The sequence below is a fragment of the Argiope bruennichi genome, chromosome 8, assembly GCF_947563725.1.
Source record: "Argiope bruennichi chromosome 8, qqArgBrue1.1, whole genome shotgun sequence".
NCBI lineage: Eukaryota > Metazoa > Arthropoda > Arachnida > Araneae > Araneidae > Argiope > Argiope bruennichi.
Genome location: NC_079158.1, coordinates 39,519,568 through 39,531,209, shown reverse-complemented (window position 1 = coordinate 39,531,209; position 11,642 = coordinate 39,519,568). Strand labels below are relative to the sequence as shown.

Sequence of the window (11,642 nt, the reverse complement as noted above, 5' to 3'; positions counted from 1 at the left end):
ATTAGGGAAAAAAAAAAAGATTCATTTATCGTATATGCGTATTTTTATTTCATAAAATATTTAAGAACAAAATGCTCTTATTAGATTTACGAGGAACTGCTGAAAGAATCTTTCTCTTAGCTGAAAATTTTCCTTTTCTTCCTCAGTCTTTAAATACTTCTCGTGCATCTTATGTAAATTTAATAATATATAAATGCCTCTCATATTATTATACTTCTAGGGTGCATATTTTATACTCCGTTCTCGTTTGTGAAATGGAAATGCTTATTTTTATTAGGTGCAATAAAAATAAGAATATCCATATAAATTTTATTATAAAAACAATACATTTTTCTACAACATAAATTCTGCATGTTTTTTTTTATTGTAGATAAGAGAATTGTAGCATATCATCATCATATGTGTATGCAAGAAAAAAAACAACAACAAACTAACAAAAAAAAAGTCTTATTAGGATTAATTTAATATTTTCCCTACAAAAAAAAAGGAATATTTTATTAGATATTTTAAATCTATAATAAATTAGATTTTTAAAATAACAACTTACTTAATAATTGATATAAAGTCTGTCCAATATATTGATATTTTAATCTGCATGTTAATCATCCTTACAAAAAATTTTAAGCTGTAGAATTTATCATCATTATTTCAATTTCAGCATGCTGCATTTTAAAAGGATATATTACATCCCATAAGCATAGTCAAAACCATCTACAAATGCATGGAAAATCCTTTTTATTTTTACTTCCTGCTCTTAATTTCAATAATATTAATTTGCAGACTGTTTATAGAATATATAAGGCATACAAATGATTCATGCACCTTTTCTTATTTTTAACTTCTAGACAGAAATTTGAATAATTTTGTTTTTTGATAATTATTATGTATATAAAATAAAACTGCTCACAGCTTAGAATGTAAAATTCCCTTTTTCCCTTCTTTAACTTTTTTCCCCCTACAAATTCATAAAAAGTATTTTAATTAATATTTCATGAACCTAAGTAAATATATTTAAAAATATGATAAAGTACAGTTATTGTAAAAAGATAAATTGGATAGACCAGTTATAGCTCCTTATTTGAGATATTACTGGTGTCGATAAATAAAACAGCAGTGGCGTGTATTCAATAACAAATATATTTTAGCCATACAAGGCTCCTCCTTGAAATTATTTTTATATTATAACCTCTCCCTCCACTCAGTATTAATTTGATTATTGTGTACTTTTTTTGTGATTTCAATAACTCTTTTAAGCTTCATTTGCTATAACTATGATAATTTGGACTAAATAAACATATATTTATCCAACAAAGCAGTAATGTGCACGAATATAAATGCAATTATTAAAGATATCCATTCAATGTCAATGCCAACATGCATGTTTAAAAATTCCTAGCAAATATTATACTTGGGTTGTTTATTTTTAGAGCATAGTAAAGAAATTTTAGCATATATGTCGAAATCTTTTTTTTCTTTCGTTTTGATAAATGTGCATCCAAGCTTTGGTATCTACATGTCAAATTTCACTCATCTAATCCACTGTACCATTATTTTATTATATTCAAAAACATTGACAGGCAAATAAAAAAAATAATTTAATTTTTTTTTTTTTTTTTTTAACTAAGCAAAGTCTATTATATTTAAAATTTATTTACTTTTTTACAGTATCTGCAGTATTCATATAAGAGAAAGAAAAATGAAAAAGGTAACAGGAGAAAAATAATCTTATCATATTGATCACATCATTATAAATTATTTTATGTAATGAAACATATGCTCTTCTATTACGATAATGGAAAAAAAATCAGAGTAAAACAAATCACAGCAATTAAATCTTATGCACAAAAGCTAATTATATGGAGAAAAAAATCAATAAAATCTAAAGAATATTTAAAGATTATTCTTCTTTTAAACAAAGAATTTATTGCACATATTGTACACTATATGACATAAATAATGATTAGGTATATTCAAAGTTTAAAAATGGAAATAAAATTTACTTATTAACAAGTATGATATTTTTGGTAAATTAAGTTAAGTTACTTATTATAAGAAATTTCCTATATAATAAAATAAAGTATACCCGATTCTTAATCATAAAAATTTTAGAAATTACAACATCTTATTGAAAATTGAATTTTATCTGACATGTGTTTAAGTATAACTTGAATATATTGCTGCCATTTATTTGCTTAATTTCATAATTAATAAACAACAGATATTTGTTGAAGTAGAAATATTTTATAATTTGAAATGCACTTTTATATGAATTTTTAAAATCTAAAACTTAGTGATGGTGAATCAATAATAAAAATATATAAAAGTACTAATTACTTTGTATGAAACATTAATATATAAATTTGTTAAGTTTTTGATAGGGCTGCTAAAGAAATCTATATTATAAAATTTTTACTTTTTATTTAATATTTTTTAAAACCATAAAACCCTATTAACCGAAAGTAAACCAATGATGAAAAAAACTTTAAAGCATAATTGCTTTTATTCATGAATTATAACTAAATGCTCCAAATTCAAATAAATATTTCCAATTGTAATGATATCAGTTGTATATTAACATAACATTTTTTTTTGTATATCTAATCAGATATGATTAACAAAGTGTCCAATTATTAGATTTATTTCTTTTCGGCTGCTTCAGCAGGTAATGGTATTTCTTTAACCGCTGCATCTTCTGCTCTGTAAGCTGGAAATTGCTCCCATGGTCCAACCAAATCAAATTTGCGGAACTCCTGTGCCAACTCTAAAGGTTCTACCACAACTCGTTTAACTTCATCATCATACCTCACTTCAACATATCCACTCAAAGGGAAGTCCTTCCTGAAAGGATGTCCTTCAAATCCATAGTCGGTTAAAATTCTCCTAAGGTCAGGATGATTGGCAAAATAGACTCCAAACATATCCCAGATTTCTCTTTCATACCAATCGGCCGCCTTGTATACATCACAAGCTGAATCAATTGGGGTTAATTCATCAGTATATGTTTTTACTCGAATTCTAGCATTGTATCGCAAACTTAACAAATTATATACTATTTCGAATCTATACTCTCTTGTAGGCACATCTACTCCAGCAATATCAACAAGTGATTCGAATTGAGCCAAATGATGATCTTTTAAAAATGTGAGAACTGGTATAACTCCATCAGGCGATATCATGATTTCCAATTCATCTCCATGAGCTATTTGAACTTTCTGAATATATTTTGGTAAACAATCAGCTAGATATACTCCATATTCAGTTAACTGAGCAGTTTTTAGTTCATTGGTTGGTCTAATTGTCGGCTTAAGATCGGATTTGCTAGCATCAACATTAGATAAAATTCGAGGAGTTGTTGATAAGCATCTCATATTACTTATAAATAAAGGCTTTACATATTTTATTGGCCGAATGAATCGACTGACAGACGAAAACATGATGAAATATTTAATTGGAATTATTTACCCTTCAAGCTTTCTGTTTGTGTGTTTACATTTGAATTGCCAAACCAGAATTTCAAATTGGAATAGGAACATTTTAAATTCTGGATACCGGAGAATTAGTTAAATAAATTTGAAAAAAATCATAATAACCAATGAAAATTATAAAAATCAATCATTATTTACTTTTGCGAAAACAGACGAGGGAAAACATTAAGTTTTCCCTTTTAAAAACTATTCTTCTCAAAATAAATTATTCGCAGAAAAACTGTTTTTTATTTTGGCAACATAATAGAATGTTTATGAAAATATTTTGTCATGTGCATAGGGGGATGACAGGAATGACGAATTCAATGTAAATAATAAGACGAAAATTTTAAGCTTAAATTTTAAAACAACATGACGGAATTTTTGCTCAGAGAATTTAGTAATCATGCATACTTAGGCCAATGGGAACTAGCTAGAGCATGTGCTTTAGCTTTAATAAAAGCTGAAGTTCCAGATGAAAGTAGCAAACAACGATTGTTATCAACACTACGAAAAATAGCTAAGAATCCTCATTTTGTTAGGTAATCTGTCATATATCTTTGCATTAAAAAATTACCAATGTGCTTGCATATGTTAGTTTCATTAATGTATTTTTTTTATGTTTTTCGCCTTTTTTTTAAATAAAAAAACTTACAAAAAGAAAATTAATTATTGTTTGCTGAAACAGAAATAACTTCTTTTGTGAGATATAGGTTTAATTCTTGTTCACCTGTTTCTTTACAAGATTATCTGAAGTTAACAGTTTCCCGGTATCTGTTGTGTTGTTAAATCCATATTCATTAACTAGCATATTTATATTTCATAGTATTTTTAAAACTAATCTCCTTATATTTGGAATTAAAAATATTCATAGCTACATTTCCTAATCATTTTACTTCTTAAGCAGTGGTAATAACTTAAAATTAACTGCTGTAGTAAAAATTGCATTGCTTCAGTAAATTGTACATAACTAACATATTGTAAAAATGAATATCTTTTGAAATTAAAATTATTAGTTTAATTTTGCTTACTTAATTCCTAAATTTTGGTTTAGAGATTTTGAATATAGTTTGCTTTTTTTAATTATTCAAATCATTCTATGCTTATGTGTATTTTATTTGCTTTAATTTTTAATCAATACCAACACTTTTTATGTCAGATTACTAACCAGTAAGGTTATCGAATTAAATAAAAAAAAACACCCCTGAATTTTGCTATGGATTTTAGGAGCAAAAATTTTCATTGCAATGTTTAGTATGCCTTTTATTGTAAATAACTTTTTATAATAAATTTTATTTCAAAAAAAAACTTCCATTACTTTTTTAAAATTCTGTTTGTTTAGTGAAAGTTGATGAATGATGTTAGTTTCTTTATTTATTTTTCTGATTTTAATCTTAGATCTGCTTGGACAACACTATCATGTCCCAGTTATTTTAGTTTTCTGTCTTGTCAGTTGCTTCTTGATGTGAAATGTCAAGTAAGTAAAATTAGTTTTCAGTTGTAAGTGTTTGGTATTCTATTTTTCATATAACTTTTGTAATCAAAATATATATTTGTAATTATGTATACCTTTATAATAATTGTCATAATTTTGAATTTCTGGAATATTTCTACTGTGATGCTGTCTCATAGACAATGTGTAATATTCGAATTTTATTCTTATCATAACACCATTTAACTAGGCCCTGTAGTGTATATAATATACTACAGTAATGGTAATCATATTACATCAGACAATAGTTGGTTTTTACCTTTAAATCTGCAAGATTTTTAAAATTCTTGTGATCACAAAAATATTAAAATGATAGATAATTTTATTTTTCCAAATTAGTAAAAATCTTTAATTAAAGTAAAATTTAAAAAAATCTTTGAAATGTATAATCCAACCCTTTAAGGTATGTATGTACCAAGTTTGATAGGTCAAGATGAAACTATCTAGCCTATAGAAATCCAACATTCATGCCTAGATTTTAAATAATTTTAGCATCATTCTGGATTTCAATTTTAATTTTTCAAATATGATGAATTTTTTCAGTGTTGTTATTGGTGGGTTAATGGGAACATTTAATTGAAAATATTTATAGATTTTCAGTTATAATTATAGTAAACATTTCATAAGTGCAAAGCAAAATATGATAGTTAACTAAGTCTGCATATTGTTATTTTAATATTTTGATTTTTTTTTCCGTCTAAGGATGGATTGGAAATTTGCAGAAAGCAGGCAGATTTTCATATTTTCCTGGAGACCTTTTTCCAAAATTCAAAAGCTGTTCTTATGGTAATATGTTCATTTATTACTTTTTGTTTTTTTTTAATTGGAATTTTAATGTGCATTGTAATAGATTTAAAAATGATTGCTTTTAATTTTTATATTCTCAATTTCAAGAATATTAAGAATTTAAATTATTAGAAAATATGCATTATGCTACATATTAATGCTAACATTGGAGATTATAATTTCTTTAAATGTAATCTATATTAGTTATAGTTGTAAAAATATAAGAAAAGAAGCTTGAAGTATTTTAAATATATGTTTTGTAAATAATTTATGACATTTTTAGAAATTAATAATACTCTCTTTTCTTTCCTCTTTTTTAGGAATTGTCATCTATTCATTCACATCTTTTAAGAGCAGAAGAGAAAGCATCCTTATCTAAATATTCAGTTTTTACCATTTCAAATGAAAGTTTGTCCTTTCTTAAAAATGCTTTCGCTGAAAATCCTATTGCAATTTCTAAGCTTCTTAATATGCTTTATATTCATAAAGATTTAAATATAAAAACCAATATAAATTCTGTTATCTGTGATATTCATAGTCAGCACCTACTTAAATGTTTGAATGCAGTGAAATCTAAGTCAGAGAAAAACAAATCTTGTAATTTATCAGATTCAGTAAAAAAAATTTATCTTCTGCTTAGTCTTTTACCGGAGTCCATAACAGATGCAAACAAAAAGAAAAACCTTGATGAATTACTGCTATTTGTCATCTGGCTTTGTGAATCCAAAATTTTAGATTTAGATAGAGTTTATCAGTCATTTTTATGTAGACTAACGCCTAATCTTTACCAATATTTTAACAACTTTCAAGAGAAATCGAACTTTGGCAGCAATGAAGATATATACAGTTTAGATAAATTTCCAAAATGTTTTACATCTGATAGTGTATTTTCTCACCAGAATGCTCTTTTATGCAGTGTGAATTCCTCATCACACTTTTTAAAGGATCTGATGGTAATTTTCCTCTTATTTATTAAAAACAATGTTTAAAAATACATAAATATAATATGCATAATAGTATTAAATTACTCAGTTAATTATATTGAGGCATATGTATATTAATATCTATTTGAAATAAAAAATGATATAATATAAATGATTTAAATCATATAATAAGTAATAATGAATGATGAAGGAGTACGTAAATTCATATAACACTTATTGAAGTGAATTCATAAAAATGATAAAACATTTAATGATTATGAAATTTTGAATGTTTTAAATGGTTTAAGTATTAATATTTAGGAAATTTGTAGTAAAATATAATAAATTTGATATGGAGTGGATTTTTAAAAAAGTTTTTATGTATTTCTTCTGTGGTATTTTGTCATAGAATGTTAAAGGGAAATAAATACTTTAAAACTAGGTATTATAAATTCCTTTAATGTTGTAGAATTAATATGCTGTAGATTTTAAAATATATTTTATTTTTTATTGAAGTTGAGGATTATAATTTTGCCTTTTAAGAAATAATTGAATATTAAGCATTAAATTTATGTGACTTTGTACAGAATTTGCATATATAAAATGAGTTTTTAAAAGGCTGTTAAACTATTGTTTACAAAGTAAAAATTTACATGATATGACATTTTATTCAGCTTTTGAATGCTATTAACTTTTTTTTTATTATATGGCATATCACTGTGTACTCATTTTATATTTGTATTTCAATAAAAATTACAAATCATTACCTTCTTCAATACACTATTACAAAGATAATTATGTTTTGCTATAAAGGTCATTTTATTAAATGTAGAATAAAATTATATAAATGTATATGCTCTATGTTTTATAACAAGTGATTAGAAAAGAAATTAAATGTGTGCTTATATTAACATTCATAACAAAAATTTGATCAGTTATGCATGTTTGACAGTGGTTGTACTAACAAAGCACATTTTCCTACTAGCTTAAAGATGTTTAAAATTAAATTATTAGGACAATGATACATAAAAACAAACAATAACAACAACAAAAGCTTTATATATATATATATATATATATATATATATATATAATTTTACCACATTAAGAGCCTTTAGATTGAAAATTTCAATCAAAATCAAAACATTATGAATGACTGTAGTTCTATTCTTTGGTCATTGAAATTTCATTAATTTTTAATATTTCTTGCATAATTTTTTAAAAATTAATATAGCTCAGGTATTTTATTTTTGAAATTTTTTTAAGATGGCCTTGTTTAAGTCTTATGATGAGAACTTTATTTGAAATTTTTAAATTGCATTTTGTTTAATGTAGCTGTCTTTTTTGTTATTGTTGATTTTAAAAAGTGAAATTCTAACCAATAATTATTTTGGCATTTATTTAAGCTAATTTTTTTAAGTTTTAGAAGTGTTCATAAAGAGTCATTTTAAATAATGCACTTTTATATAATATATATATATATATATATATATATATATATATATATATATTATTTTTGCAGTGTTTGATATTTTAATTATTAATGCCTTTGTTTTTATTTTTAAAATAATGGCAGTATGTTTTATGTTTCTCTATAAACATTATTTAATAAATTATGTGCAGATATTTAGTTTTGTGCACTGTTTCATTATAGGAATTTTGCACCAAGTATATTTTGAATGGCAAATGGGCATACATTCAGGATCTTTTAAGTGATTCATTATTAAGCCTTCTAAAACCTTTGCTTTTGATTTTATCATGGAATATCTGCCAGGATGATGCTTCTGCTGTGAATATTATTGAAATAATAAAAAGCTGGAATGAGGTAAGATGTTTCATGTTTAGTTTTGTGCTAATTCTGTTTCTTTTACTTTAAAGAGAGTAGTATCAAGAGTATATTTACAGATATTAGATTTTATTGTTAACTGGCAAAAAAATGTGTTAAAACATGTGTGTAAAATGTGTTAATGAAAATGAGTTTATTAGCTGCCTTTGGCGACCAACTTGTTTCCTGAGAATATTGGTTGTGTCTACTTTCGATTAAAACTCTTATGCATAACTTCATGCTGATGATTTATCCAAGAAAATGCTTTTAAGTGTCAATGTGACAGACATTAAAAACATGTTATTTTAATAGCCTTACACCCATTCTGTTCATTATGTACATGAACCATCCTAATAGAGTTTAGTCGCATGACATCAAAAGCATAGCTACTGGTAATCTATCTTTTAATTTTTGCTGCCCTATAACTTTATTTTCTTATTCCTCATGTCAACTACAACTATCTTCATTGTGCAGAATCCTTCGTAGCTATCAATAACAGAAGGAAATCATTGGATTGAATATTTGTTGAAACAGAGAAAGTAATCTGAAATTCAGTTCAATAACAGAATTTATTATTGAAAATTATGCTAAAAAACATTTTAAAAAATTGTCAAAAATCATGCAAAATTTATATGGAAATTCTGTTATCATTCAAAGGTGAGTTTATAAAATGGTAAAAAAGTCAGCTGTGAGCATGAATACTTTTGGAAGTTATAACAGAGAAGCAATAAAATTTCACTTAATTTTTTATGGGGCCAATTCATGTTCATGTGACAATTACCAAATAACCTGTAAGTAACATTTCTATGCAGTTTAAATTGTATGTCCATATTTATATGGTCTGTTTATTATACTCTGATTGTGAAGTCGATGCTAAAAAGATTTATGTGGTAAATCTTGCAATGCATATCCTAATGAGAAAAATTTGATTTGTGTGATATTTTTTTCATCAGTTCTGAACTTTTAGTTTAGAAATATTGATTTACTTAAATGTTTTATCATTTTCTAGTTCATATACAATTACTTTTTCAGTTGAATAATTCTTTTTGTTCATTTGCAAAATTTGAGTTTGTTTAATCTGAATTACATCAATGTCTAAGGAATTGATGATAAATGTTTCTTAAATTAATTATTAAATTACTTTTAAGAAATTAATTTGTTCTTGATTTATTAGTTTTTTTTATAAATATGTAATTAAATATGTACATTAGTGTTCTGAATTTTTTTTTTTAATTCTTTGCCACTTGATATTTTTATCAGATCAGGAGAAATTTACTTGATAATGGAAATAAGTGGCATATTTAAACCCCTTAATATGACCCTCAATGAAAAGCCAGAGCATTATACACCATAATTAAAAAGATCAATTATTATCAGATTAAAATTTTATATCTAAAAATTGCCAAAGGGATACAAGATAATGTATATAATTCTTAAAAATGGAGAATGCAGTTTATACAGTTTCAAATTTTATTTTGTTATAAATGAAGGAATGAACTAAATTTTATACTTTCTCTGAGAAAGAAAATTAGGAAAGTAAATCCATTAAAAATTATTTTTGCAGCCGTAGGAGTATTGATGCAACAGGTTCCTAATATATTAAAGCAAAAAACTAATAAGGACCATTTTAATCTTCTACCATTTGTAATTTTTCTATCAAGATAAAAAGAGTTAGCATAGTTATATAATAATTTTTTTGACTATCACTATTGGTTAATGTGAGAAACTTTTTTCCTTCATGCATATATCAAGTGTACTTTATTCAAATTATTAATTTCTCTTGGGCTACAAAGGTTAATATAGGATTTATTTAAGATTTCGAAATGAAAGTTGAATATATTTCAATTGTTTTGGATATTAGATTGAATCTTTGTTTCATTGACATTCAATGCAAGCTTCGTTTTGCTATTGTTATTTTTAATACCTATCCATTTAATTATAGCATCTGCTTAACTGCGTGAGTCACTTTTGATAAGATGAAGTATCTAGCTTTTTGATATTGAAAAAGTTTCTATAAATTATATTATTGTACTCATACATAAAAAAATCAAGATGTATATGAATATGAAGATAATATTTGGATAGATCCGAATTAAAGATGAATAGAAATTGCTATCTTCATATAGATTTTAAAATTGAAAGAATAATACTATCAAGTATAATGTTTTTGCTTTTTCTAAATAAATATCGCCTTTAAAATCAAAAATATTCTATAAATGGTAGCTATATTAAAAAAAAAAAAATCTTTTAAACAATTATTTAATGCATTCTTTCTAAAAACGTAACACTTGGAAATTAATTTTGATTATTTCTCTATGTTATTTTCTTTAATATATGTTAAATTTTCAGAATGGTTATGATCCAGTTCTTATGAAAGCCTATGAACAATTGAAACTAAATGCATCTTTGACAGATTTATGTGTCAATCTATATCAGTAAGTATCTTGACCATGTTTATTTTAATTAAAATTGTTTCATTTTTCAATAATTTAAAAAAATTATATTTTTAGATGAATAATATGAATTTTTAATACTATCAATTTTCCTTTTTAGAAGCTTATATTCTGAGGCAACACTAGCAGAAATTCAGAGTAAAACTAGAAACATTTTTTCTAATCTTCAAACACAGTCTGCTTTGAAAGTAATTCATTCAATGTTTGGTTTGAAAAATGTTTCTTCTGAAAAAGTAACTGAAATGTTAAATTTTAATCAAGGTAATGAAAATTCTGATTTAATTATTTGGTGATGTTTGGATGAAATTATTTTTGTTTACTTTGTCATTTTTTAAATGATTATACCCATTTCAAAAGTGAAGTATTTAATTCTGAAATGTTTTAATTTTATTTGTTTTAATTAATTTATTACTATAATTATGCATATATATATATATATAAGAAAATGGATGGATACCAGTTACTACATAACTTAATTATTAAACTGATTAATTATTATTAAATTAAATTAATTACAAATAATTAAATTAATTGATTATTAATAATTAAATATATTAATTATTATTACAAATAGCTATTTGTAAAATTAATTATATGAATTATCTTGAAAAAAAATGATCAACATTATGTGTTATCTATAGAAACATGAAATTCTTTTAGATATTTCTCTACTCATTTTGAAAAAAAACACACATTTAA

The 11,642-nt window shown here is 24.4% G+C and overlaps 2 protein-coding genes across 2 annotated transcripts in view; one reads left to right on the top strand and one right to left on the bottom strand.

Annotated features, from left to right (window-relative positions):
• Positions 1-2,481: 2,481 nt before the first annotated feature.
• On the bottom strand, positions 2,482-3,509 carry LOC129981166 (NADH dehydrogenase [ubiquinone] iron-sulfur protein 3, mitochondrial-like). Its single transcript, XM_056091881.1, has one exon. The coding sequence runs from the start codon at positions 3,432-3,434 to the stop codon at positions 2,637-2,639; it is 798 nt and encodes a 265-aa protein (XP_055947856.1). The 5' UTR covers positions 3,435-3,509; the 3' UTR covers positions 2,482-2,636.
• A 245-nt stretch (positions 3,510-3,754) lies between these two features.
• Positions 3,755-11,642, top strand: part of LOC129981163 (zinc finger FYVE domain-containing protein 26-like) — a 70,190-nt gene continuing 62,302 nt past the window's right edge. Inside the window, exons 1-7 of the mRNA XM_056091878.1 lie at positions 3,755-4,006; positions 4,863-4,941; positions 5,659-5,742; positions 6,063-6,695; positions 8,320-8,490; positions 10,840-10,925; positions 11,044-11,204. Of these exons, the coding sequence (XP_055947853.1) occupies positions 3,837-4,006; positions 4,863-4,941; positions 5,659-5,742; positions 6,063-6,695; positions 8,320-8,490; positions 10,840-10,925; positions 11,044-11,204 (1,384 nt within the window). The 5' untranslated portion in view covers positions 3,755-3,836. The remainder of the gene's footprint in view (positions 4,007-4,862; positions 4,942-5,658; positions 5,743-6,062; positions 6,696-8,319; positions 8,491-10,839; positions 10,926-11,043; positions 11,205-11,642) is intronic.